The sequence below is a fragment of the Drosophila sulfurigaster genome, chromosome X, assembly GCF_023558435.1.
Source record: "Drosophila sulfurigaster albostrigata strain 15112-1811.04 chromosome X, ASM2355843v2, whole genome shotgun sequence".
Lineage (NCBI taxonomy): Eukaryota > Metazoa > Arthropoda > Insecta > Diptera > Drosophilidae > Drosophila > Drosophila sulfurigaster.
The window spans coordinates 18,436,593-18,464,538 of NC_084885.1; the positions used below are offsets into that span (position 1 = coordinate 18,436,593).

Genomic DNA, 27,946 nt, shown 5'->3' on the forward strand with positions numbered 1-27,946 from the left:
GTCGACAGCAACAGCGACGACACTTGCCTTGATTTTTATTATGTTGGGCTTTTCCACTAGCACAACACACATACACACACACACATACACATAGAGATGCAAGAGCATTTCTGCATTGTTGTTGATGTTTGCTGCTGCACTGCCTTTTGATTTATTGTTAGCAGGAATGAGAGAATGGGCCCAGTCGTAGAGCAACAGGAACAGCAACAACAAGAACAACAACAGCTGCACAGCATGGTCACATTGTAGCCATGCACGTTCTCTCATTCTCTTGCTCTCGCAGTTGCTCTCTCTCTCTTTCTCTCTCTGGCTGCAGTTGTTGCTCTTGCATTCCTCGGCTCTACGTTTTTACCTTTTGCCAAGAATTGTGCGTGCCTGTGTGAGTGTGTGTGATGGTTTCTATTCTTGTGCGGGCAGCAAGCAGAGCGACGTCGACGTCGACGTCGACGCTGTTGTAGACAGTTCATTAATGTTATCAACAGCATGAGGCATTTCATTGGACATGGGGTCGGAGGAGTTGGGGTTGCTCACTCACTCATTTTTTTTCCTTTTTTTTTTTTGTTATTTATTTTGGCCGCATCGTTGTAGGTAAGAAAGAACAGCAGCAGCAACAACAAGCAGGCGACAAGTCTGCAATTGGGTTCGTGTCTTCGCTAAGCAACTTTTCATCTGCTGCAATTTCTTGTTTTGCGCAAAAAATGGACCAAAATCGCATCAAGCGAGTGAGAGACAGAGATGGAGACAAACCAAAAAAGGATATGACAACATGCGTCGCTTGACTTGACTTGGCTTGGCGAACAAATTGTCAGCTTGAAGATTGAACGTGCAACGGGCCCAGTTGCATTTTATGGACAACTTGTTGACCAGCTGAACTACTTTCCACTCAACTCGCGCAATTTGCCGTTAGCTTGTCGCTTAACTGCTTCATCTTCTGCTTCTTTTTCTTCTTAGATAAATTGCTAAACTCACCTGTGCGCTACAGTTTGGAGAGCTGGATAAAAGACAAAAGGCGCAGCTCTTGAAGGGTGTCCAAATGTTTTTTCTTCGATGAGATCTATTGGAATCACACGAACTTGGATTAGCGGCAACACTTTTATTATTATTTTTATTTTCTTATTTTAAGCACTTGGTGGTAAAGAGACAAAGAGCCATTTCAATGAACAACAACAAAAAAATACTAAAAACCCATTTAAATGTTATGGCGCAACAAAATACAACAAAGAGCAAAGAAATCAATTCTTTCAATTTCTTGTTGTTGCGCTCTCTTTTAGTCACATCCGTTGGCAGCAAAGCGACAAAGCAACAAACGGCACATTTCCGAAAAGCTTTTAAAAATATTTGGCATCATTTACAGGCAAAGGCGAAGAGGAAGAATGAAGGAAGCCGGCAATAGCCAAAGGGAAAGTAAAAAAAACGCAAGAATGTTAAGTTTACGATTTTTGAATGAACAGCATAATTGATTAGCATATGTTATAGTTGTTTTTTTTGTTTTTAAAAACTACAACATTTCAATATCTTAGTCAATTTATAGTATCAAAATGTTATAAACAAACACTTGCATCCTGCACCTGTTTAGCTCGCCTTACATCGTTTGCATACACTTAAACGTACATACATACAAACATACATATGTATATGCATATGCAAGTGTTTGTCAGTGTGCGTATTTATGTCACTTTGTCGCCTGTTTTTCTGCTTTTGCTTTGCAGCTGTTTGCCGGCCAACGTTTTAAAAATACAAACAAACTAAATACAAATACGAAATTTAAATATAAATAACAAGAATTGCTGAAAACAAAAAAAAAAAACCAAAAACACCAAAACATTGCTTTCTTTACCCCACTTCGTCGCACGCACTTTTTCTTTTTGTTTTCCGATGGTTTTCTTTGCACTCAAATTACGACTTTTTTTTGCGCAACTTGCATTTGATGCTGCTAATTGATGTTATTAACAGTTTGCCCAATCAAATGATTATTATCATCTTCTGCATCAATGATAACAATTCGCACACGCATAAACTGTTTCGTTTGTTGCTCTATTTGTGGCTTTTCGCACAAAACCAGAAAAAAAAACACAAACACAAAACACACGCCGAAATATAAAGACGCCAAAAATAATGAGACAAAAAATAAAAGAAGCGCACGCAGCTGCCAGAACGTACAACCTGCCCGCGTCGCGTCACGTAAGTAACTAAACGGTGACGGTGACGGCGACGGCGACAGCAGCAGCATCGACAGCGACACGAAGACTAGGCCTGCAAAGTGTTCGGCTCGTTTCGGGTGACACGACGCCGAAGAATGCCGACGAAGACGCGCTTGCAAGAATGCCGCTGCTGCTGCGCTGCAGTGCAAAAACCAAAGCGCTGGCTGATCATCAATGCATCCATTTGTATGCGAATCGATGAGCTTTAATATAGGCTGCGTTTTGGAACCCGCTTCTCTTCCCCAACCATTCCAATGCGTAAGATAAACACGTGCCAAGCGATTGCTTTTTGGTTTTAAATATTTTTAAAGTTTTTTTTTTGGTTTTTATTCACTTAACAGTTTTGTTCGTATTATACATTTATGTTGATGTTGCTTCATATAATAATTTTAATATTTTATTTTTTTTTGTTGTAGTTTTACGTTTGTTCAATAAACTTGTAATATAAGTATGTATATTTAGTTTAAATTTATAAACTTTGTGCATGTGTGTGTGTGTGTGGGTGTGAATGTGTATTCAAATGTGTGTGTGCGTTATATGCAATTGTAAGGTTAGGACTGTTAAATTTCAAGCTGCACAACATTTTACACTGGGGCTTCTCAACAAAAGGCAATTCGTCGAATCGAAATCAATGAATGGATAAATAATTAATAGATTATTTATAATTAGTTGTAGTTTCTTTAACTTCGTCATCATCATCTTCTTCTTCTTCTTCATTCTCTTGGCTAGTATGCGTTGTTTGTTGCTGTTGTGTTTGTTGTTGGTGGTTGCATGAGTTAGTTAGGCCTTAAAGTTCTATATATGTATGTATGTATGTATTATTATGCATTTAGTAATTATTAATAGGTATGTATGTATTCCATATATAACTTTATTGTTTCGTTTCGAGTGTTTTGTTTTTCTTATTTTGTTGGTTTCTTTTGTGTCTCACTTCTTATGGCCGTTGTATACATTAAAAGTTAGTTGTTTGGTTTTGTTTTTTTTTTTTTTTTTTTGTTTTATCATTATTATAATAATTATTTTGTTTTTCTTTTCCCATTCATTTAAGATTAAATATAAAAGAAGCAATTGCATCGTATCGTTCGTGGTGTTGTTGGTTGGATTGGATTAATGATTAATCCATGGATCTCTCATTGCTTAGTCATTTCTACGATACAACAATTAGCGCAGTGTATAAATTTACCCTTTGTTTCATATATGCAAATTACATATAACAAAAAGTTGGTTGATTTATTTAATAAAAAAAAAAAATGATAAAAGGCTAACTTCTGTTGTGGGATTCTTGGGGTTGCTTTAAATATTAAACGACTGGAGGTTCAGTACCGCCATGGGCTTCATCATTACTGCAATAATAATAATAATAAAAAATAAATCATAAAATAAATGTTCAAACAATAAAAAAAAGAATAATAATGGGATAATTCATAAGAAAGTCAAAGAAATTAAACGTTGAATGATAAAATATACAAAACTATTACTGCAAATACTTATATAGAATAATAAATGTAATCTAATGTCTATAATTGTAATATTATATTTAATCTAATACTTGTTCCATGAGTTTAGGATTAAGAAGCAAAAATTTAGCTAAATTTATTTTGTACTGCTCTATAGAATGCTAGGCATAAAATCATTGACTATTTTGTTATGTTGTTGACTGCAAGCATTGTAACTAATTTAGTTGAGAGAAGATTCCACATCAGTAGTTTCTCCATTATCGTAATCGTTCTACGAGTAGTGTATAAAAGTGCTGTCTATATCCGTATTACTGCAATTTCAGACTTTGTCTCAACGAGAAGAGCTTCAAACTCGCCTGCGCCTGCCTTTCAATATTATTACGTTTACTCGTAATATAGTAGTATATCTGTATTAACTAAATATGTATATATATCGAGTACATTATTCTAGATGTACCTATAGATTTGTGTATATAGTAGAGTTTCCGTTAGTTATAGATTTATTCAGAGATTACTGGATTATCTGACTCTCGGACCCTTTTTCCTAGTGTTCCAAGTTTTTCAAGTACATACTGTCATAAGTAATCGGTATCTTAAGTGGTATTATATATAAGTTTTAACGATCTTTAACAATATTTTGGTGCTAGCTATTCGATAATAAAAAAAACAAAAAAAAAATTTGTATATTTATGGTATGTTTTTGTGTGTATGTTAGATCGTTTACGACATCGATTATAGTAAATTGGTATTGCAAACATTTAGCTTTAGTAATTATCTATATATATATACTTTGTATATATATATATATCGATATCGGTGTCGATATCGAATTTATAACATGATATTTTGCAATGATATGGCACGATTAGTTTAGTATCTCAAGGATGTTTTTTGTTTTGTGGGTAATATCAATCCATTTAACTGGGCACCGACAGCAGTTGCCACAGTCGACAGTAGACAGTGGAGACGAGTAGACTTAGAGGCGGCATTGCCACGCCCACTTGACGTGTGGCTCTTGCCACAATGCCGTAGCCCTGACTGTGTTGCAGCTGATTGAAATTGGGACGCGGATAAATGATGTGAACCGGCGGCGGCTGATCGAATTCATCAAAGAAATTCGGATCATATCGCACATCGTTGGCATCGTATCTGTGATACACAACGCTGGATGGAAAATCATAGCTACTAATCTCCGTCAGCATGTCAAAAAGAAGAGTAACTCTTAGCTAGTATATTCAAGAAGTATTTCCCCCCGGTTCCCATTATTATTATTAGATAGAGATTTACTGTAAGAGACTTACACAGGACAGGTGTCCACGTTGATGCCACGGATGGAGGATTTGCCCAGATTGATCTGGCCAGCAGTGTCGCCCTCGACAAAGACAATGCAACCGCTAAAGTTGCGGCTATAGCGATTGCCCGTAAATTGCGATATATCCGGTATGCCACCTAATTATTAGAGAGAAAAATAGAGAGGTACTTAATCGTGTATCGTGAGCTGGGAAAGATGAACAGTTGCTTAACTTACCGACAAACACATTGCCTGGCAGGTGCATAGTGTCTTTACCGGTGGGTCGCGTCTCGCCCGAATCGGAGATGCGATCGACCTCCAGATAGGCTGTGCTCGCCGATCGCTTCACGATGACAATGTGACGATTGCCATCGTTCACTGGCGTATCACTGTTGCGAATCACAGCCTCCTCGCCGTCGAGGCGAAGGGCATACTCCACATAGCCATCGACAACGGCCAGTGCGATAAAGTCCTGGCCGGTGAACTCTTCGCCAGCCTCCTGTCCCCACCATAAGAGCAGACCGTTGGGTTTGTTGGTGGAGAAGACGACCACGGCGGAGGTGAACTCTTGATCCACCTCTTCGCTGAACTGTTTGCGATCCAATTCCAGATATCCGTTGCCACGGAACGAGGCATTGAAGCCGATTTGAATATCTGCAGGAAAGGGGAGAGTAAGTGAAAGTTGAGGAAAATGTAAAAGTTAAAAAAATAATACAAAAAAAAGTCCTATACCAATATCTCGCTTAAATGCGACAAAATATTCGTACTGTTTTTGCTAAGTTTGTTTTTGCTTAACGTATTCATTAAGTATGTAATTATTGTGACTATTAACCTAAACAAAAATAGGGGGAATTCCTTGTTTCCATTGCAAATGGATGCCGCTAAGTATATTTTGTGGCTGTTACCCCAAAAAAAGAATAAGAAGACTCTAAAAAAAAAACTTCTCAGTGGAGAAAGTTTGTTTAAATTTAAGACAGTTCGCTTAGGAAAGACTCTCTGCCCCTAAGCTAATTTTTGTGGCTGTTAAGCGCGTAATATGTAAAATTATAAAAATAATAAGAATGAATAAGAATTTAGAGTTTTCTCTGGGTAACAGGAAAAATACATCAATTACATACATATATCAATAAAAAATCGTTGAATAACTTACGATCTTCGCAGTGCTTGCCACTGTAGCCGAGATTGCAGGTGCAGACAGCCTGTTTGCCCTCCTCGGAGCAGGTGCCGCCATTCTCGCAAGGCTCGTTGGCACACGGAGCACTCTCGTAGGGCTGATGTTCCTCATCGGAACCGTGGCCCGTCTGCTGATCTTGTCCCACCGGCGAGAGCTGATCACCATCGATGTCGTTGCCGTCAATCTCATTGAGTTCACCGCAATTCTGCACATTGGCCGCATCGACAACATCCACCAACAGATTCACTGGCATCTTCGAGTCATACAGTCGCGAGATGCAACCATCGAAGCCAGTTGTGATATTCACATCGCGATTGATCTTCACCGTCGCCCGATCATAGCCGCCCACATAAAGTGGCGTCTTCAGCGACAGCGTCCGTGGAGCGCCCGCTGCCTTCGCATGCTGTGGCGCTGCATTGCCCACCTTGAGTATGCTCTCGCCCTGGCGACGCAGCAGCTCAACACGTGTCCAGCGGTGCAGCGGCAGTGGATCCAGTGATCGCACCACCACCGGCTTGAGGCGGGCCGCCGTATTGATCAGCAGCTCGACGTGACCGTCGCGCAGCACAAGCGCCACGTAGTCGCCGCTGGGCAGCTTCGATTCGGCTGTGTAGAGCAGCACGGCATCTTGGAGGCTCGAGGGACGCAGCGACAGGGTGACGTTGATGCGTGACACACGAGGTGTGCTGTGATTGGAAGAAGTGGAGGAATATTTGAATAATTGATATAGGAAGTAAAGGGTAGCTAATTATCTAATTGGACTTCTTTTCAAATCTATATTATTCAAAGACTGTATTAAGCTAACTTGACGAACAATTGGTTCAACAACTTTATCTAGTATTTTGGGCTTCTAGTAAATCATATTTTAGTCGAAATTTAATCGCTCATCTTAGGATAACTGCAAAGGTCGCTAAGGACAGAAATATGCCGGATAATTCTTAAAGGTTATTGCAATCAGGAGGCTTTTAAGTGGTGGCTATGAAATCGATTAATTTTTTTTCTCTCTTAATACGCTCAACGATCGCCAGCCTAAACAACTGCTTGAACTGCTTTAGCTAGTATTTTAGACTAATATGGAATCATATTTTAGTAGCAACCAAATCGCTCATCTTAGGATAACTGCAGAGGTCCCAGAAGACAGAAGTACGGTTAAAGGTTCTTAGAATAAGGAGGCTTTTAAGTGGTGCCTAACAAATCGATTCATTTTCTTTCTCTCTTAATACGTTCAACGATCGCCAACCTGATCGAGAACGATCAACTGTTTGAACAACTCTAGCTAGTATTTTAGACTAATATGGAATCATATTTTAGTAGAAACCAAATAGGTTATCTTGGGATAACTGCAGAGGTCGCTGAAGACTGATGGCTTCCAAATTGATTGACTTTCTTTCTGCCTTAATACCCTTAACGATCGCCAGCCTCATCGAGAACGATCGTGAAGAGCTGTAACCCACTCGGACTTACCTGAAAGCCGCGTAGCTGTTGCGCTTGAAGTTCAAGCTATGCTCGTTCAGGTGTTCGATGTACTGGCAACGATCTCCGGTGCGATTCAGGGGGCAAAGGCATTCCATGTCCAGTTCGGTGTTCTCACAACGTCCGGCTCCACAAATTCCGGGAGTGCACTGAGTGCCAGCGATGGCACAATTACGTCCCGTCCAGCCCTGTTGGCAGACACAGGTGTAGGCGAGTTCCGTTTGGCTTTCGAGACAGATGCCGCCATTGGCGCAGGGTGCGTTGGCACACGGCTTGCAGCTGGTGATGCCCTCCTTGATCTTGGCCTCCTTCATCAGCTCGACGGTGCGACCCTGGAGTGCCAGGCGACTGATGCAACCAACGAAGCCGCTCTGCTCGGACACCGCATCGGCCGGCAACAGATCCCAGCTGGGCACTGCGCCAATATACAGATCCTCAATCAGTTCCAAGGGCGGTGTCTCTGTCAGCGTGGGGAATGCCACTGGATGCTGTTCGTCCAGCTGAATGTAGCCATCGCGACGTGATCTATGCACACGCACCGTATGCCATTCATTCAGTTCGAGCGGTTGTTCGGCACGGACCATCAAAGGCTTGCCACCGAAATTGAAATGGAATTCCACATTGCGATCCTTGAGGGACAAGGCAATGTAGCCGCCGGAGCCGCGAGTGCGTCCATTGAACAGCAGCAGACCGTTGCCAGTCTCCGGTCGGAAGGTGATCTCAAAGTTGAACTTGAACGATGAGTTCGGCAAATAGGGGAAACTCATGTAGCTGAGCGGTGTCTGATGGAAGTGCGGTATGGCGCCGGTGGCCACCAGAATGCTTGGATAGTCCACGGACTCACCATCCGCATAGACAGCAGTGCAGATGTAGGTGCCAGCATCATTGGCCTGCACATCGGTCAAATCAAGTTGGTTCTGTAAATGAGAGGAAAATACGAGAAGAGCAAAATTAAAATTGCGAAATTACAGAAGAAGAGTTTTTAAACAAACAAAAACAACATGAAGCCAGTAATTTTTAAGAAAACCTAATCAGTGCGGTATTATTCCTAAATATACCAAAATATTGTACCACAAAATACTAAAATATACCGAAGGTTATATTTGGTATATTGATAATTTGGAAAGGTATATTGAATACTGGAATGTAATACATATATAGCATATTGGTTCTATACACATTATACAAAAAATACTACTACAACCAATAAAATACCGAAAGCTACATTTGGTATATTGATTTACCATTTCATTTCAAGTATACGATAATGTAAAAATCGGTTGGTTCTATATATAATTTCTTATGTTAATGGCAAATATTTCGAATTATGTTTAAATTTTGAAAATACAAATGGTGACTTTCAAATGACTAAAATTTTATTAAATAAAAATGGAATTTTGGACTGAATGAAAGAGAAAATAAAAAGCAGTGTTACTCACATTGAGAATATCGCGTCCGTGCTGCAGTTGTCCATATTGACGGGACCAGCGATAGCTCGGCTGGCGACTGTCATCGGCACCGCAATTGAGCTGCGCATTCTCACCGACCTGGGCATGAACGATCTTGGGGCGTCGAAACTCGTGGGGCTGCTCCTCAATAGCCAGCTCATAGCTGGTGGTATAGAGATCGCCCTTATCCGTGCGGCACTTGCACACATAGTTGCCAGCATCGGCAGCAGTCACCTGAGCGATGACCAGACGATTGCCCACTTGCTGTAAGGATATGAAAGTGATGAGATTCAATTGAACATGAAGTTAGTGGCGAGAAGTTGACTTACCCGAATATTGTCTGAGAGTGGTGCACCATCGGAACGTTCCCAGATCACATCCGTGTAGCTGTTGTCCGAGGAGTAGCACTCCACTTCGGTGGATTCGCCCACATGCAATTTCGACGATTGCTGATCCAATTTCAAGCTGTAGTCACGTGGGATTATCGGCTCCCTTGGTGGCAGATATTGGGGCGGATAGTTGGCTGGAGTTGTGGCCAGACCCGCTGCACCACCGACCAAAAACCACCACCACCATCATCATCATCATCATCATCATCATCATCATCATCATCACCATCATCATCACGAGCAGAGAGGGAGATAGAGAGACGGCACATACAGGACACACAGTACAAGCGGAACAAGAGAACGGAGATGACGCGAGGAGACGAGAACGACGAAGACGAGGGCGACGACGAAGATGTTTTATTCGGCGTTACGTTCACAATTGGCGACAATTCACAATTGGATGATGCATGGAGTGCAAATTTGGTATAGTGTATATGTGTTCGTGAGTGTATATCGTGTATGTGTGTTCGTGTGTGTTTGTGTGTGTGTGTGCGAGATGAGGCATCGACATGAGGGATAAGATAGTAAAAAATACACAGAGAGAGAAAAAAACAGTTAGCAAAATTACATGTCAAATATGGCGATTTATACAGATAGTTTTATGCGATGTTTATCGAACGTTTCACGATTGATTGGCCCATCGCTAGAGAGTCGCTAGAGATGGCATTATCATCGTTGTGTTGCTGTGTGTGGGTGTGTTGGTTGTGTGTGTGTGGGTTCGATACGCATCACATGCTTTAGTTCGATATATTTCTGTTTTTGTTTTAGATTTGATTTTTTGTTATTTATGTTTTGGAATTTGGAATACATAGAAGGGGTCGTAAGGAAGTTGAGGAGTTCATTTTTTCTTTTTCGGGAATTAGGAGGGGGAGAGTTGAAGATCGTTGATGCTGATACAGACTAAATTAACAAAAAAATATATAAGTACATAATGATAGTCAACAGAAAGTGGAGAAGAATAATAATGACAAACAGACTAGGGAAAAACACAGCTACATTTTAGACTAATACGGCTACTGGTTCGAATCACACTGAATACAAGAATACGTGTATGTGTATGTTTTTGTGTGCGAGTGTGTGTGTGTGTGTGTGTATGGGATTACAAATGAGTTTTTTTTTTGTGTTTGGCTAATTACGAATTACGCTTCGATTGTTATCGATAATTTGTCAAATTGATGTTTCATGGACATGTAAATCCAGATACTTAAGTATGATACATATACAAATATACTTACATATATTATTTATACATTACAACTAAATACACAATATTATACAATCGCAAAAATCTACAAAATGTTTGCTAACTAATTCAACAATTATTATTATTATTTTGATGGCAATTTTGTTTTTGGTTTTTTTTTTTTTGTTGGTTTGTCGATTGAAAGATTTTTAGTTTACAAAACGATTTGTTCGATATTTCGTTATTTGTTCTTACGAGTCATATGTGTGTATTTGTGTGTGTGTGTATTTGATTTTTTGGCGTATTATTTACAAGAATTTTGATATTTTAATATACACAAAGTAAGAAAGCAACTATTTTTAGTGGGTTAGTACAGTTCGGATACCCACATGCGATTAGATTATAAGGCTTGAGATATCGATAACGGTATCGATTGTTGCTGTGTGTGTTTGTATAGCCCGGAACCAAGTTGCAGTTGTTGTTGTTGTTGCTGTAAAGTTGTGGAAGAGGAACTGGCAAAGCATTTTTGTGTTTGTGTCTGTGTTATCGATAACGATTACGGCAGTGTATCGATTGTGTTATCGCTACCATTACGACTTACGAACTACGAAACACCGGCGCTCTACCCTGTTGTTGCAATCGATAACTTTAGTATCGATAATTTTGTTGTCGATAACTTATCGATAGTTGTGTTGTGGTTGCTGTTGCAATTGCAGTTGTTGTACTTGTTGCTGTTGTTGTTGAAACGTGAGTTGAGTGCAAATCAAATTCAAAGAGCAGAGACAAAACAAAGATAGAGAAGATAGCCAGGAAAAAGTGATAGAGAGAAAGAGACATAAGTGGAAAAAGAAAAGAATAGCGGGAGTGTAACAAGAAGGAGAGGGAGACTAAAAGTGAGACAGCGATAGAGTTTAAAACAAAAAAAAACAGCTGAAGCTGGAAAAGTGGGGAAAAAAAAGAAACTCAAGACAAACCGAAGCTTTGGCTCAGCATTTCTTGTTGCACAACTTGTCGTTTCCTCGTCCTGTCGCGTCGCAGCTCCTGCTTCCACATTTTATGCTTGTCGCTTGCGCTTCCTTTGTTGCCCTTGCCATATCCGTTTCCGTTTCCGTTTGCGAATTGTGGTTGACTCTTCTTCCAGCGTTTGAAATTGTTTCCTCCTCCGCCACCGCCTCCAGCTGATGCTTTGTTTGCTGTCTTGCTGCCAAAATCACGCGTGCAGTTGAACTCATCCGAGTGATCCGTGCAGTCGTAGATGCCATCACAGACCATGCTCGATCTCACGCACGTATGCGGATGCGAAACGCACTTGAAGTCATTCGGTTGGCACACATACGAGATGCTGGGGCCACGAGCTGGAGCCACTGCTGATGTTGCCAGCGTTTTGCTTGGCGTCATTTGCTTAAGTTTGAAATCTGTGTTTTGCATGTTGCGACAAATGTTTTTGTTTTTTTTTATGGGCGGTATAGTTCACGTTCGTTTTTTGTTGTTTGTTTGTTTGTAGAGAGCATAGTACAAGAGCATTAGCATATTCTTTGACGTCTATTTAACACTTTCGCCACGGTTAGTACAATACTAGTGGTTGAATTCCCGTCACAACTGCTTCAAATCGCATATCACGTATACGAACCGTTTGCCAAGTAACCAGCATGCATTAAATGTGAGTTCGTCAACTGTTCTATGTGTGTGTGCGTGTGTGTGTATATATGTGTGTGTGTGCGGGGATCTCACTACAACTAAAAAATACTAAATACTCAGTACAAAAAAATACCAACTAATTGCAAGCAATTTCAAGGCAACTGTGGAATGTGATTTGATTTGATTTGATTTTAATAGCGTGAATAAATTGGCACGTTTTGTGGCACTTTCGTTAAATCTTTTTTGTATACACAGATCGTAGGACTAGTGTTAGACTTGATAACGGCATTACAGGGCCAATAGATGTACATTATTTGTACAATGCACAAAAAAAAAAGAAATTAAAATAATCAAAGTTGGTAGTGTTATAATAATAATCATAAACAAAAACGAGATAACATTGAAAGTGGGTTAAGTAGCAAAAAAAAAAAAATTAATAAAAAATGGCCAGAAAATAAATCATAAGCAAAACAATAATAATCGTAATAATAATCAAAATAATAATGATAATCGCAAAAGATACTAGTAAATATGTTCTTGGGCTTTAGCATGATTAACGGGCGATATCGGCAACACACCTGCGCATATAAATAAAACCATGCAGGGATAATCGTGGCGGCCATACACACTTGTTGTGTACTTTTTTTCTAGGGTATTTCAATTGATTGTTGTTGTTGCGGTTGTTGTTGCAGTTGTTGTTGCAGTTGTTGTTACAGTTGGTTGGTGGTTGGTTGATTGGTTGTTGTCGCAGTTGTTGTAGTTGTTGCCGCATATATCATATATATATATATTGTGTATATAGTATAGGGTTTATACCATGCATATACATGAATATATATATGTATTGTATGAATTATGTGTACATGAGCATATATCATTCAGATTCAATCAGATTGGTATTGTTGTTTTTTTGTTGTTTTTTTTTTTTTTTTTGGTATTTTATCATTTGCAAAGCGCACGAAATAAATATATATATATTTTTATATATGTGTGTGTATGTAATATTGTTTTTGTTTTTTGTATGTTTTGCATTTTGCACAAGCGCACATGTAAGAAAGAGAGAGAGAGACATAAAGAGGGAGAGAGAAGAGAAAAAAGCAGTAAAGAAAGAGAGAAATAAAATATATATATGAAATCATTTGATGTGTACCATTTGAAAAGGATTTCTGACCTATCCAGAACTAATGTAATTCATAATTTGTTTTTCACTTTTTTTTTTTAATTCTTCTTTGGCAGAGCAGAGCTAATTTGAAACTTGACGATTTTTGTTTTGGTATTTTGAATTTGAATTTCAGAATGAATATAGAAAAATTGATTGCTTTGCCAATGTTGTTTATAGTTTTTGCTTTGAAACTGATTTTAAGTTATTCAAAGGTATAAAATACAAATAGATGATTATCTAAACATTTTCAACTTTCGAGATTATTTACAATAGATTAATATGTGTACAAAGATTTGCTTGTTTTGTACATTGATCACAAAAAATATGGTATTTGGAATTCACTTTATTAATACATACATTTTTTGTTTTTTTGGTTTTTGCATATTTTTTTTAATTATTTGTTTTTGTTTTTTTTTTGTGAAGTGCAAGTGCTGCTTGTGTGCAAGTGAAATAGGTGAGAGATCGATGAGAACATCAAAAAGAGAAGAATGTGCAGTGCAGTGCAGTGTTTTTTTTTTTTTTATTATATATTTTTTATATTCATATTTTTGTTGATTGATATTGTAGTTATGTTGATTAAAGACATTTGAGAAATTGTAGTTTTTCTCACGCCGTTGAACCATATTGAGGGTGGTGGGAAAAATGAACAAACACCAGAACAAGAAACGACAAAGTGAACACGTATCCAACACCAATATATATAAAAAAAAACAAAAATTAAGGGTAGCCCAATAATAAATAAATACAAACAACAGACACAAACTCAAAAATCAAAAAGACGGCAAACTTCGATATATCAAAGTTGGAAATATCCTTGCAGAGGTTTCAAAAATATAAAAAAAAACTATAGCATTATTTTAGGATGAAGCAAAAAAAGTTAAGTTAATTTTGGCAGACAGACAAAAAGTGGTATTTTTTTTTAGTATTTAACTTAGTATCTTCTTTGCAAGAACATTTTTTTGGTACTAAAAGAAACATTAATCAAAATGTTAATATTTAACGAAATAAAAAGAATATGTTACAATTTGTTGCTTTACACAATTTGATGTTGTTGTGTAAAATATGTTTGTTAATATTTTGGTTTTGTTTTTTTTTTTTTTGTTGTTTTATTTTTCACTTAGTGGATTTTGCTGGGACTTAAAATGTATTGTATTAGATATGGCAGCCACTTGTAAGCTTAAAAATTTAAAAATATTATCAATATGTGTGTTTTATGCTTATGTCGAATGCTCTTCAATTGCATTAAATATGAAAACAAAATTATCGTGTGTTTTTTACATATAAAGAGAGTTAATCGATATAATTGAATTGAATTCATTGTGTGTGTGTGTTTTTTTTTTGGCATTTCTTTCTCATTGCATTTGTAAGTTTTGTGTGTTTCACTTAAGATTAAGGATTTGAAAATTTGAAAAGTATCGAAAAAATGGCTGCATTGGGTGGGTGCTTTTTGATTACTTGAAATTTTTTAGTATTTTTTTTTTTTTTTGGTTTGGTTCTTCGAGGCATGCATTGGGCAGTATATAGTTGGTAATTATCTTTAGCTTTCTGTTGAAACAGCTTTTTCGTTTTGTATTTTACAAGATGAAGTTATCTTGGGGCAGTTAATTGTTAAAGAGTTTTGACACCATCACCAGATTTGTTCTTTTTCAGATACTTATAAGTACATATAGATACAGATAAAAGTTTTTAGGTGTCTGTGTGTGTTCTTACATTTCAGAAAGTTACAATTGTTAGTGGCTGTCTGTGGGTGTGTGTGTGTGCGTGTGTTTGGCTTATTGTCATATATACAAAGTGTGGTTTTGTGCCCTAAACCCGTTTCCGCATCCATTCCGTTTCCATTTCCGCTTCCGATTACATTATTCTTTTCGGTTGTTTTTCTTTTTTGTATTTCTTTTAACTCGCTTGTGAACTGTGTATGTGTACGTATGTGTGAGTGAGTGTTTGTGTGTATAAAGTGAAGGGATAGTCAAGATTCTTTGGTAGTTTTCTCAGCTCGCGTATTTACAGAGTGACTGAGTTTTTATCGGGGGGTTCTGAGTATATTATTTATAAGGATTGAGTGTGTGTGTGTGTGTAGGTGTTTAGTCAAAAAACGTTGCTAGATATACACATATGTACATACATACATATACATATGGATACAAATACAGTTACAGCATAAGGAGCAAGATATAGTAGATATATAGTATATAGAGATACAAAGAGATGTTGATAAAAGAACAAAGTAAAATCAGCGAGCGAGCGAGCCTTTCATCTTTCAATCTGCTCTGAATAATATTGCCAACAAAAGCCTAATTCTTCTTTGGTATTCTCAATTTTGCCTTCTTTCGATCCTCTTCCTTTTTGGTTAAATTTTTTTTTTTTTGTTTTTTTGTTTTAGAAATTCTCTTGTCTGAGAGCTGGCCTAACACTTTGACGTAAGAATCATATATAGTATATATATAGTTTTGGGATTGTGATTGTGTGTATGCGTGTGTGTGTGTGTGTGTGTGTGTGGTGTGTGTGTGTGTGTGTGTGTGTGTGAGATAAGAGATATTTCTGTTCTGCTGTTTCGCATTGTCGGACCTGACATCTGTGACACAACTGACACAATTTGGACTGGCGGGAAGGAGGAGGTGGAGGGGTCTACTCACTTAGTACACGCAAATCAACGGAGGTCTGTGGCAAACGCTGATTGTTCTCCAAGTCATACGAGTCGCAGATGAAGCGACCGCTATCCTCGATGCGCAACGAATTCAGGATCAGCACTTGGCTATCGGGACGCGCATCGCGTGGAAGTGGTTCATTATCCTCGCGACGCCAATTGAACTGCAATCAAATTCGAATTCGAACTCAATGTTGGGGAACGGGGAATGTGGAAATGAAAATGGAAATGAAACTCACCTGAATGTTATCGCTGTGTGGCTCACCGCGTGATGTTGTGACACTGCAACGCAACTGAATGCTTTCGCCCTCGCGTCTCTCCTGCAGCTGCGATTGCGGCTGCGCCTGATAGTTGGGACGTCGCACCACAACCTGGGCATTCTTGCTCACATTGCCGAACTCGTTAGAGGCCGTGCAGCTGTAGCCGCCAGCATCGGCTGGCGTGATGGCCTCAAAGCGCAGATATTGTCCATCGATGTAGACAGAGCTAAACGAGTGAAATCATGAAGCATCATAATAAGTTGCATCAAACAATGGAAAGCAAGTAAGAAGGCTCGACTGTGAGTTACCTACTACTCATTGAGAATAAAAGCAAAATAGTATAGTATTCATTATAGAATATACCAAATTCATATACCACAAAAATGTTGAAAATATACCAACTTCTATATTTGCTATATTGATATTGAGGTAGAAATATACCAGATTATCACCGAACGCAACTAAGACCCTAGATGTTCTAGGTGTCCATACAGACTGACGGACAGACAGACGGATAGACAAACACGGCTATATCGTCTTGGCTGCTGAAGCTGATCAAGAATACATATACTTTATGGGGTTGGAAATGCTTCCATCTTAAGGGACAAAGTTATAACACCCTTCTACCCTATGGGTAGCGAGTAAAAATCGAAATGAAGAGCTTAACTTTTGTGGTTTTGTTACTGCACTTACCTGGGCAATGGCCGATTGTTGTCGGTGGTCCAGTGCACGTCCTCGGGTCTGGCATTGATCACCTGGCAGTAGATGGCGACGTTGCGATCGGGTTCAACCTCAAGCGGAATGCTGGGATGGAATGTGATCTGTGGCAGTGGCAACAGAACCAGTTCACGATCGAAATGGGCAACGATATAGCCACGCTGATCGACGGCATTGCAGCGGTAAGTTCCCAGATTCAGTTGCGTCACAAATGTGATTTGCAAAGTGTTTTGCTCGGAGCGAACATTGGGCTGCATTGGCTGACCATCGGCACGCACCCAATGGGTTTGGCCATAGGGACGCAGATCGCAACTGAATGTCACATTTTCGCCAATATTCGTATTGTAGATATTGTCGGCGCTTGGCTGCTGCTGCCTGTTGTCATAATCATCGGGATGATCAACTTCGCCAATAGCTGCAAAATGTCCCAGGAGGTTAATCAATTGTAAAGTGAATGAAATGATGTGCTGGGACTTACGATCGGGAATATCGCCACGCTTCTGCTGCACAAAGATGCGAATCGATTGCTCATCGCTGCCAAACTCATTGGTCGCCTCGCACTTGTAATCATTGGCATCGGAAGCACGCACCGAATTGAAGTGTAAGAACGCCTGATTGCCATGGTAGGCATTCGCCTGGATTTCCTGTGTATCGCGCGTCTGATGGCCATCGGGATAAATCCAGCGCACCGAGGGATTCGGATAGCCGCTAGCCGTGCATATGATGTCCACCTCATCGCCGACGGTGTAATGTCCCGACGAGCTGTCCGCGGTGATCGTGACCACCGGACGCTCCACCACACGCAGTGTTGTCACTGAGCTGACGCGACCCACGGAGTTCTCGGCGACGCACTCGTAATCGCCGGCATCGGAAATTTGGATGTCATCAAAGCTGTTGCAAGACAAGAAGAAAGACATAATATATCGATCTATTTATCAAATTTACTATCGATATCGATTGTACTTACAGCACGTAGCCCTCGGCCTCGACGCGATGACGTGGCGATAGCGGAGCACCATCGACACGACGCCATTGTACCGTGGGCGCGGGAATTCCAGTGCCCGTACAGTAGAGCATTCCCTGTGATCCAACCAGAGTCGGTTGCGACGGTGAAATGTCAACGCTCGGAGACTCCCGAGCTGCAAACAAGTAAATTATCGTTGTTGTACAGATTAGTATTAGGATCAGACTGTGCGGACCTGTCTTATTACCGACTCCATTCTTATGTGCTTTTTGTTTTTGGTAGTTGTTCAAATTTCATTTAAAACATTAGATAATATGATTTGAAGGCAAATTTAAATATACATTACATTACCCAACATTATTGTTTAATAGAGTGTGGGAAAGCATCCAAAAGAAATAGAGCAAAGAGAAGTTTTTAATGCAACTATTACGGGTACTTTGGCTTTGGTTTAAGTTTGAACAAAAAATGTTTTGTTTATAGAGAGTCTATCTATAATTGTTGGATAATATGAAGTCAAATTAAAGCCGTATAAATAAATAAATTGAAATTTTAAAGAAGTAATTTAAATATTTCCATGTTGCAGTATTTCCAATTGAATTTGTTTGTCTACAAATTCAGCATTTCCAGTAAAGTTTTCATGGTTTTCCGCTTATTGCCTTTTAAAGACTTTCTATACTTATTTTTTAAAAGCCATGACAATAAGTAATGAAGTACGTTAAATAATCGAACTAAAGTTTTAAGTAGTCAGTCAGTCATGTATAGAAATCTTTTCTTTAACCAAAACGAATACTCAATTAATAAGTTCTAAGAAAATTAGAAGACAAAAAATTAAAAATGAAGTATTCACTTACGATCAATATCGATACTCGCGCGAACTTGATCTTGGCCATGGGCATTCTCAGCTATGCAGAGATAGAAACCACGATTCTCGATCCTGGCGTTGATGATGCGCAACACATTGCCGGTCTGATGGACATTCGATGCGAGCTGATCATTGATCTTGGTCCATTTGATGGTCGGGTATGGAGAGCCGCTTGACTCGCAAGTGATGCTAAAGTCGCTGCCCTGAACGATCGTGTTCGCCTCGGGGAAGCGCACAATAACGGGTGCAATGCTAACAAAGAGAAGAGAGAGAGTTAGAGATAATAAAAGAAAATAATGCTGCGTTAGTACACCTACCCATCGCCAGAGGGCGGCTGCTGACGCTGCTCAATGTAGACGCGAGCATCCTCAGTGTAGTTGCGTTGACTGCGCAGATCGATACCGACACACGTGTAAATACCGGAGTCCCGAGCGGTGGCATCACGGATCTCTAGCGTGTCGCCGCTGATGATGATGTTGCGCTGTTGCTGGGGATTGAGCGGATAGCTGTCGTGCAGCCACTCGTAGTGCAACAAAGCGCCGCTGGTCGATTGACAGGTGAAGCGCACAGTGTCACCGGCTTCGCCATTGTAGTCCTCGGGCTGAATGTAGACACGTTCACGGGGTGGCGGTGGCACTGGGGCATTGCCACGCACATAGATCTGCACGTATTTCTCATCGCGATCGTATTGATTCTCGGCGGTGCAACGGTATTGTCCTTCATCGGATTTGCGCGGCGATTCGAAGATCAAGCGACCGCCATCGGTGCGAATGTGTCCATCGGCCTGGCCATCGACGCGTGTCCACTTCACTGAGGGAGCGGGATTGCCATCGACCTGGCAGGTGATCTCGTATGCTTGATACTCGTCAATGGTCACCGTGGATGGCAGATCGATGATGCGAGCGGGGGAACGTTGCGATTGTTCTGTGGGAGCAGCAAGAGGGAAGGAGAGAGAGAGTTGAATTATTAGTTGAGGGAAAATAAAACAAATTCAAAAATTAATGATTCTAAAAAGAATTTCAATTAAATAGAAATTGCTAGGATGAAATTATTTCATTTAACATATAAGAACTAAAATGGATTGATTGAAAAAATTTATAAAATAAAAGTAAATAATGAAAATTTGGAATATTTTTAAATAAAATATAAATGTTTACCTATTTTAGTAAAGAAAAGTAAATAAAGAAAATTTTGAATATTTAAATATTCTATAATTGTTTAGCTATTTATATTTTAATAAACCTTTTCTTTTAAAAATAAAAATTAAATATAAAAAATGATAAGTTTTAAAAAAGACTCAGTAAGGAAAGTTTTAATTCAATTAAAATCAGTAAAAGTCAGTAAAACTGAAAATCTATAAATTAAGGTAGTCACTTAACTGAAATTATTTGATTTCTCAAAAATTAAATGTTTTTGGAAAAAATTTAAAAAATTATATTTAAAATAAAGAAAAATATAGGTAACGAAAATCCAAAATATTTAATTTAAATGATATGTTACGTTTAGTAAAAAATACTTGAAGAACATAAAAAAATGCCACTACTCAATTATTAAAAATTCTATCTAGTAATAATTAATTGAGAAGCTTTTGCTACCATAGCGAGCCAACATTTCTTTGGCATATCCTTTGAGAGCCGCATTCAAGTGACACACAAAAAGAGTTTTCATTAAAGATTTAGCACTAATGTGAGGGAATTAAGAATGTATAAGACTTACGTGTCACAGTGATCGAGACACTGTCCTCGAAGGTATGCGAGGTCTGATTGTTGATTGCTCTGCAGGTATAGACGCCAGAATCGCTCAATTGCAGCTGGTGGATATAGAGTTCACCGCCATTAACTTCGGCGTTCACTGGCAGCAAACTGTTCTGCTTGTACCAGCTGACGACAACAGGATCCTACAACAACAAAAAGTAACAGCAAATGTTATAGTAAACAAATGTAAAATTATCTGAAATTACTTATATATAGTACACTCACATTATTCCACTTCATGCGACCGCTGCACTTAAGGGAGACAGATCCACCCACTGGCATAATCGTGATCTGGGGCTTCGAGATCGACACAATGATTTGGGTGCGAATATTTGGTATGTCTGTTGGGGTTGGTTCCGGGCTGCCATTGTCTGATGGCGATGTGGAAAATATATACATACAAATAAACGATAAGTTCAACTATATTTGCTACAACAAAACGAAATACCAGTTAACATTCTCAACTTCTTACTATCGATTGTGTTAGTGACAAAAATAAACGAGAGAGGTTTCACGATCGAGGTCAAGTGTCAATCGGAAGTTGTTGTTGGAAGTAGGTTCTATGTACTTTTTAGATACACATTCAGCATGGGGTAGGTAAACATATATTTTATTTCTTACTAGTTCAAACTAAGACTGTGACTTAAGTGAATAAAACGATCACAGTGTTACCCAAATAAATTAAACTACGACAGATTATTTAAAGCTGATTTGGTCGTAGAATTGAGTTAGTTGCAGCATAGGGAGATATAGAGAGACACAGAGAGATCTACAGAATCCAAAGTTGTCATAATTACTCGTATCGCCTGGCCTAGAGAACGAACTAAACACAAAGTTATTGAACTACTCTAAATACAGAGAGTATATTAAAACACACTTAAAGAAATAATCAATACTATTTCGATTAAACAACAACACAAGTTTTGCAATTTTCAATTGCTGCTGGAATGAAGAGCAATCGCTCCTCTCGAAGGAAAATGCGAAAGTGACTAAAAGGTAGAGCACACAGTCATATCATATTCCCAACATCGATTTCGTTATCCAATTTGTCTGAATTTAGAAAAATAGCTTCCATATAAATGGTATAGTTTCTACTATAAATTCGAGTAAAATCGGAATTGGGAATGATTACTAAATTTAGCTACGAAGGAGTTGAGGAAAATTTGGGTGAATTACTGAAATGTAACTCATAAGATATCGTAGTGAGGGAATTAGGGGACAGACATTAAAAGTAAAGGGAATTAGATCTCAATTGTGAGGAACATATAGTACATATTAACTATGCTATGTATGTATGTGTGTAGTTGGTTTTCGTTTTTTGCAGTGTACAGGTAAGTTTACAAAAGTAAAGAGACATAGAGTAAAATAGAGACAGAGACAGAGAAGGAGCGATAGTTGTTGTTGTTTGTAGAGTTTGAGTTTGAATCGCTCGATTGATTGGTTTGATTGATTGATTGACTGATTGATGGGGTCGCGAACCTCGCAGTTGGCAGCCATTGCGCAGTTTCGTAATTTTTCCTATGATTCTATTGTCCTTATGTATCATCAGTGTGTCATTGTATGATATTGTCTCGTTGGGCGCAATATCGAAAAGAAAGCCATTGCAACAGAATCCCCCGATTGAATCGCATATCTTGGGCGGTTCTTCAATAATGCGAGATGTGTCTAGAATGTGGATGGATTGGATGGTTTTGTTTTTTGTTGTGATGATTTGTCAATTTGTTGTCGGTTTGATGATTGAATTTGTTTGTTTTTTTTCATAAATTTCAAAATAGATTTCAATGACAGATTTTTGGGGTAGGGTAGGAAGACAGGCGGATGTATGAATAAGAAAACAAAGTTCAAAAAGAATGTTGAAAAATTGTATAAAAAGTGACATCGCAGCGCGCTTAAAAGTAAAGTTCAGAAGGAGAATGGGCTTGGGGCGTTAGGATAAGGTGAAAATGTCGTTGGGGGGCTCAAGTGCTTGGGAAGGATAAATGTGTGTAGTTCTATGTGTTTGTTTTTCTTGGTGGTGGTACCTCATGTCTTCAAGAATCTACTGACTGGCTACTCACCGTATTCCGTGCAACGATCGCCGGTGAAACGTGGCTTGCACACACATTCGGGATAATCGCTGTTGCCCAGATGACAACTCTGGGTGTTATCCTTGTGGCATGGACACGAGACGCACTGATTGTTCGCAGCGCGATAATGCAAGGGCGCGCAACTCTCGCACGAGTTGCCAACATAGGCGGCAGGACACTGACATGTCTCAATGTCGACAGCATGCTCGGCACCGGGCTGAGCACGATCCACGGACACTTCGAGGGTAACATCTTGAATGGACGTCCTGGTGGTGGGTATCTTGGGTGTGGCACGAATGAGCAGATGCTCCACGTTGGTCAGCACACTCATCACATCACTGCGCGTGGCAGGCACCGCGCGACCCGAATCCAAACGCTGCCATTGCTCCTCCTCGCTGAGCACAACGCTGTATTGATCGCTATGCGAGAGCTCGGCAGGTCGTGACCAAATCAAACGAATACCGTTGCCAATGAGAATGACATCGTTACCGGGCTGATACTGGGCAAAAGATTCGGCATTCAGGGTGTAGTTGAGAGCGCCGCCATAGGCATTCAATTGATTGCCTTGTACATTGCCGCGCAGACTCCAGTATTTGGTCGCATACGAGGGGTACGAATATGTGTACTTATTGTTGGGTACATCCTTAGTCAGGTTGTCTCTGGTCATCTCCTGGCCATCTTCGTTGGTGATCAGCGCTTGGTTGCTGATGAAATCAACGGCGATCAGTTGGCGATAGAGTGACGCTGATTGACACTGGGTCGACTGGCCGGAACAGAAGCATTCCTTGCAACCGTTCGGGGTGTAAAGAGACAGTCCAAAGGTGCCATCGCGACACTTGTCACAGCGGTTGCCAACCACATTCGGTTTGCATTCACAGTAGCCGTCGCGACAGCTTTGGGTGCCATCGCTGTTGCAGTATTCGCATCTCCTCTGATCGTCGGGCCTTGGCGGTGGTGGCTGTGGCTGTTGTCCGTTGTTATCGGGCTGGCAGTCATAAGATGAGCCCCGTGTGGCATCGCCCACATAGCCAGCGGCGCACTGTTCGCAGTTCTCGCCTTCGGTGTTGTCAGCGCAGTTCTGCAAAGGGTGAGAAGAAAAGGAAACGTTTTAACGGACTATATTTAAGTACTGGTCGAGTACATTAAGTTGTGTTAGACCCTTCACAGTTAATTGGAGACCGTTTGAACTCCAATAAAAACTTCTACAAGAACTATAACTATTTTTAAGTACTTTAAAAAAAAATGAACGTTAACATAAAATTGCTCTGCTTACCAGACATTCGCCAGTCTCAGCATCGCACTGCGACGAGTGACCGTTGCATTCGCAGGGTTCGCAAAGACCGAGATAGAGACCCTCTTCGGGATTGCGCTTGTAGCCAGGAGCACAGCGTTCGCAGGACAGACCAATGTAGCCCTGAGGGCAACGGCATTCCTCCACTTCAAAGGCGCGGGGTGCACCCAGATTGGTGGACGTGGCAGTGTCGAGGGTGACCTGCTGGAGAGCGCCCTCCTTGGTGCTGGTGGTGTACGTGGCCTTGATGTAGATGGAATCGATTTTACTGAGGGCCATCAACAGATGCTCGCGATTGGCAACCTGACCATCGCTGCGATGCCAGGCACTCTCAAGGATGGGCACAGCATACGCGCTGGATTGGCTGGGGTTAACGGCAGACTTGCGATAATGGATGAGCGTTAGATCTTCACCACTCTTGATGACCACATCGGGTGCATTATTGCGGGACATCAGACCACCAGGCAGTGGACTGTAGCTGACCGTGTAGCTGAGACGGCCGCCATATGCGGTAAGTTTGTTGCCCAAGAATGCAGCGGGCAGACTCCAATATAACGTATCCGAGCCGTAGTCCGATTCCGAATAGAACGAGATGCTGGTCTGTGCGGTCACGAAGGGCACAGTTTCGGGTGCGGTTTGGGTGTAATCACGCACCAGCTGGAAGCCATGTGGCACAGAGGAGCGTCCAAAGCTGCTGGTCACCTGATCGCGATACCACGAGGTGCTGTCACATTCGGTCTGCAGGCCGCTGCAGAAGCACTCAATGCAACCGGTGAACGTGAATGAATTGAGATGGAAACTCTTGGGTGCGCAGGTGTCGCAACGCTCGCCGGTTACCAGTGGCTTGCATGTGCAGCTGTTTTCGCCCACATGATAGGTGCCCTTGTCGTTGCACGTAGATTCGGGTATCTTGCGACAGTTGCCGCCGGGTATCAATGGGTTGCCCTGATAACCAGCCGCGCAGGCCTCGCAGCGGCGACCCGTGTAGCCTTCGTGGCACTTGCAGCTGACATCGCCGTCGGGACTAAGTTCACAGCCGCTGGCAAAGTTATTGCTGCCACTCTGGGGGCAGGGGCACTCGCGACATGCGATGCCACGACGTGGGTCACCGTAGGTGCCGGCGGGGCAGGGTTCGGGCACGAAGGGCACACAGTGTCCCAGCCAGGGGCCACCGGGTTGACGCACGTAGCCAGGGGCGCAGGTCTCGCACGAATCACCCACATAGCCGGGAGGACAGTTGCATTTCTCGACCAAGGAGGCGCTGCCCAGACCTTGATCCGAGGTGCCAGCTGAGTCCATCACAATGTTAACCACCTCCACTTCACGTGCCACGGTATCGATGTAGCCCAGGCGAATCAACACATTGTCCACATTGGCCAGAATCATCATGATCTCCTCACGCGTCGCCTTGCGACCATCGGGCTTCAGCCAGTTGCCGGGCAGGAAGGGAACCTTCACCTTATTCGAGAGATTGGGTTGTGTGCCAACACTGTGCGTGAGGGTCAAACGATTGCCGGTGATGATAACATCGGGTCCAAACACTTGACGTCCATTGCCGAAATAGCTGACCTCGTACTTGAGCGAGCCGCCATAGGACTTGAGCTGATTGCCCATGTAATCGCTGGGCAATGCCAGGTACGGTGTTTGGCGACTGTTGTACTGCACATCGGAGGCACGGAACTGCACGCCGTGATGCAGATTGAGCACATTGTGTCCGGGCGATTCATTGATCACGATCTCGTGGTAGGGACTCAGTTCGACGCTGACGACACGATTCGCCTGAATTGGCGGCTGGATGGCATAGATAAAGAGATTGGCGCTGTCACAAGAGCTGGCGACACCGAAGCAGAAGCATTTGATGCACTCCTCACTGGAGCGTGCCAGCATATTGAAGAATCCTGCCGAGCAGTATTGATTGCGATCGGGTGTCACCTTGACAATCGTATCGGGGTTGACAAAGTGTGTGCCACGTGTATTGATGATTTCACACGAGTACGCACCGCTATCCTCGTGACGCATATCGGGACAATAGAGTTCGCCGCGACCATTGTTGCTCTTCGATGTACACTTGTCGGGCACATGACCCCAGTTCAGACGCCACACAATTGTGGGCACTGGCACACCGGTGGCTGTGCAGGTCAGTTCCAAGGGTTGACCCTCGAGCAGGGATTGCATTGGAGGCGGTGGACGAATGGGCACAGGTTCCACTGAAAGAAAGTGTTAAATATGAAGAGTGTTAGTTATGAAAATTTCTTCACTTGCATTTTGCAAAACTTACTGCAACCGATTTCATCGCTGCCATCGCGACAATCGTTGAGATCATCACACTGGAAGCTCTTGGGTATGCAATGGCCGCTGGAACATTGGAATTCATTGTAGCGACAGGGAGCGCCACTTGGTTCGGGATCACACGATTGCTCATCGGAATTGTCACCGCAATCGTTTTCACCATCGCAACGCCAGGTGCGTTCCACGCACTTCTTGTTGCTGCACAGGAACTGATTGGGTTGACAACGACGTCCTTGGCTGCAGCTGTGCTCGTCGGAGCCATCGGAACAGTGGGGAATGCCATCGCAAACGTTGGACTTGTCAATACACTCGCCGTTCATGCAAGTGGCCTGATATTCGCTGCAAGCTGTCGGTGGACGATCGTGTCCGAGATCGTTGACTGCAAAGAGAGTTGGCCCAAAAAATGGAAGGGATTAATGGAGGAATTCTCTCTTTTTGATGGTTGCTCCAAGTTTCCTGTAAACACGCTTACCCAGTTCGTTAGCCAGTAGCGGCGTTAGCAATAAGAGAAAATTGGTAACGTATATTAATTACTATATTTAGAAAACTAACAACTAGCACTGAACGTACATCAATTAGAAAGAGAAAATGAAAAATAAATTGTAGTAAATATAAAATACAGCTATTGAATAATATTTGACTCGGGTGCAAAGCATCAGTTATGCATTTGAATTTATAAGTCAAGTATTCACTTTTACTCTGTAATTTATATATCTAGTTTGTATAATTATTTAGTATTTTATATATGGAAATGAAAATATGAAAGTTGTATTGCTAAGAAAAATATTGTTTATGCTATTTGTGTAGCAAAAACTGCAAACATCGATTTTCGGATAAATACTTTTTATAAGAAATTTTAAGATTCAACTTTCAAGATTCAAATAATTTGAATTATTGCTTTTTTTAATAAAATTTTAATTAAATTAAAGATTTTCTACAATTTGTATCTCCTACCTAGACCAAAGAACTCGAGATCTATATGTGGCACAGTGCCATATTTGATGCGATTCGATTTGGGCTCCTCGTATTTGTGCTGACCCCAAGCTGCAGTTCCATTGGATAAAAAATATCGAAATTCACACCCAAACCCGAAAATTAAAAATAGGGTCTACTTACAGCGTTCGACAGTCAGATGAACGGTAACCTGTTGGCCCTGCACGTAGTTGGGATAGCCGACAGCTTCACACACATAAGTGCCAGAATCCTCTACCTACAAAAAGTAAAGATCAAAAAGGTTAGTAACACACTCATTCATTAATATATATGGGATACTCGATACTTACGCGAATGTTGGGAATTTCCAGACGTCCGTTCTTATCGGTGAAGCCAACGGGCAAAGGACGACCGCCGGGACGTGACCACCTGACCTTGGCGCGAGCTGGACCCTCATCACGACAACGGAAGATGACCTCGCGACCTGTACGTTGCCAGAAGAAAGCATTAGCCACATTCGTATACAACAAGGTATTCTAGGGATAGCATAGCAATAGATCTGCGGGATTTCATACAATCGCTGTGAAGGGATTTTTTGTGGGTGTTGTGTTTGGATAATCTAACAAAGCTAACTGGTAGCTTTTTCTATCGGGAATTTACATAGTAAGTACTACAAAGTGTGCTGACAATAATAAATTTCGACACAGAATATACAACGTCGAGCCGAGCCAATTTGTTTTGTTGCTGGTG

General features: G+C 41.0%; 2 protein-coding genes across 36 annotated transcripts in view; both read right to left on the minus strand.

Annotated features, from left to right (window-relative positions):
* Nucleotides 1–2,180, minus strand: part of LOC133847938 (interference hedgehog) — a 35,359-nt gene extending 33,179 nt beyond the window's left edge. For 2 of the 4 annotated variants that reach the window (XM_062283273.1, XM_062283272.1), the window contains exons 1-2: nt 1,857–2,177; nt 970–1,054 (exon numbers count right to left, since the gene is read on the minus strand). The gene's annotated coding sequence lies outside the window, so the exon portion shown is untranslated. Of the gene's footprint in view, nt 1–969; nt 1,055–1,837 lie in introns of all 4 variants that reach the window. The other 2 variants (XM_062283270.1, XM_062283271.1) reach the window with 2 other exon arrangements.
* A 952-nt stretch (nt 2,181–3,132) lies between these two features.
* Nucleotides 3,133–27,946, minus strand: part of LOC133847934 (basement membrane-specific heparan sulfate proteoglycan core protein) — a 103,322-nt gene continuing 78,508 nt past the window's right edge. For 28 of the 32 annotated variants that reach the window (XM_062283237.1, XM_062283235.1, XM_062283246.1 and 25 more), the window contains 23 exons: nt 27,547–27,680; nt 27,380–27,473; nt 26,253–26,642; nt 23,957–26,181; nt 22,675–23,761; nt 20,843–20,988; nt 20,580–20,760; nt 19,181–19,787; nt 18,853–19,115; nt 18,005–18,176; nt 17,516–17,928; nt 17,014–17,452; nt 16,300–16,546; nt 16,050–16,224; nt 12,833–12,901; nt 11,591–12,031; nt 9,374–9,588; nt 9,036–9,308; nt 7,588–8,513; nt 6,100–6,809; nt 5,187–5,603; nt 4,960–5,107; nt 3,133–3,544 (listed from right to left, as the gene is read on the minus strand). In XM_062283237.1, coding sequence (XP_062139221.1) covers nt 3,502–3,544; nt 4,960–5,107; nt 5,187–5,603; nt 6,100–6,809; nt 7,588–8,513; nt 9,036–9,308; nt 9,374–9,588; nt 11,591–12,031; nt 12,833–12,901; nt 16,050–16,224; nt 16,300–16,546; nt 17,014–17,452; nt 17,516–17,928; nt 18,005–18,176; nt 18,853–19,115; nt 19,181–19,787; nt 20,580–20,760; nt 20,843–20,988; nt 22,675–23,761; nt 23,957–26,181; nt 26,253–26,642; nt 27,380–27,473; nt 27,547–27,680 — 9,815 coding nt within the window. In that variant the 3' untranslated portion in view covers nt 3,133–3,501. Of the gene's footprint in view, nt 3,545–4,959; nt 5,108–5,186; nt 5,604–6,099; nt 6,810–7,587; nt 8,514–9,035; nt 9,309–9,373; nt 9,589–10,183; nt 10,334–11,590; nt 12,032–12,832; nt 12,902–16,049; nt 16,225–16,299; nt 16,547–17,013; nt 17,453–17,515; nt 17,929–18,004; nt 18,177–18,852; nt 19,116–19,180; nt 19,788–20,579; nt 20,761–20,842; nt 22,283–22,674; nt 23,762–23,956; nt 26,182–26,252; nt 26,643–27,379; nt 27,474–27,546; nt 27,681–27,946 lie in introns of those variants that run through there. The other 4 variants (XM_062283247.1, XM_062283248.1, XM_062283265.1 and 1 more) reach the window with 4 other exon arrangements.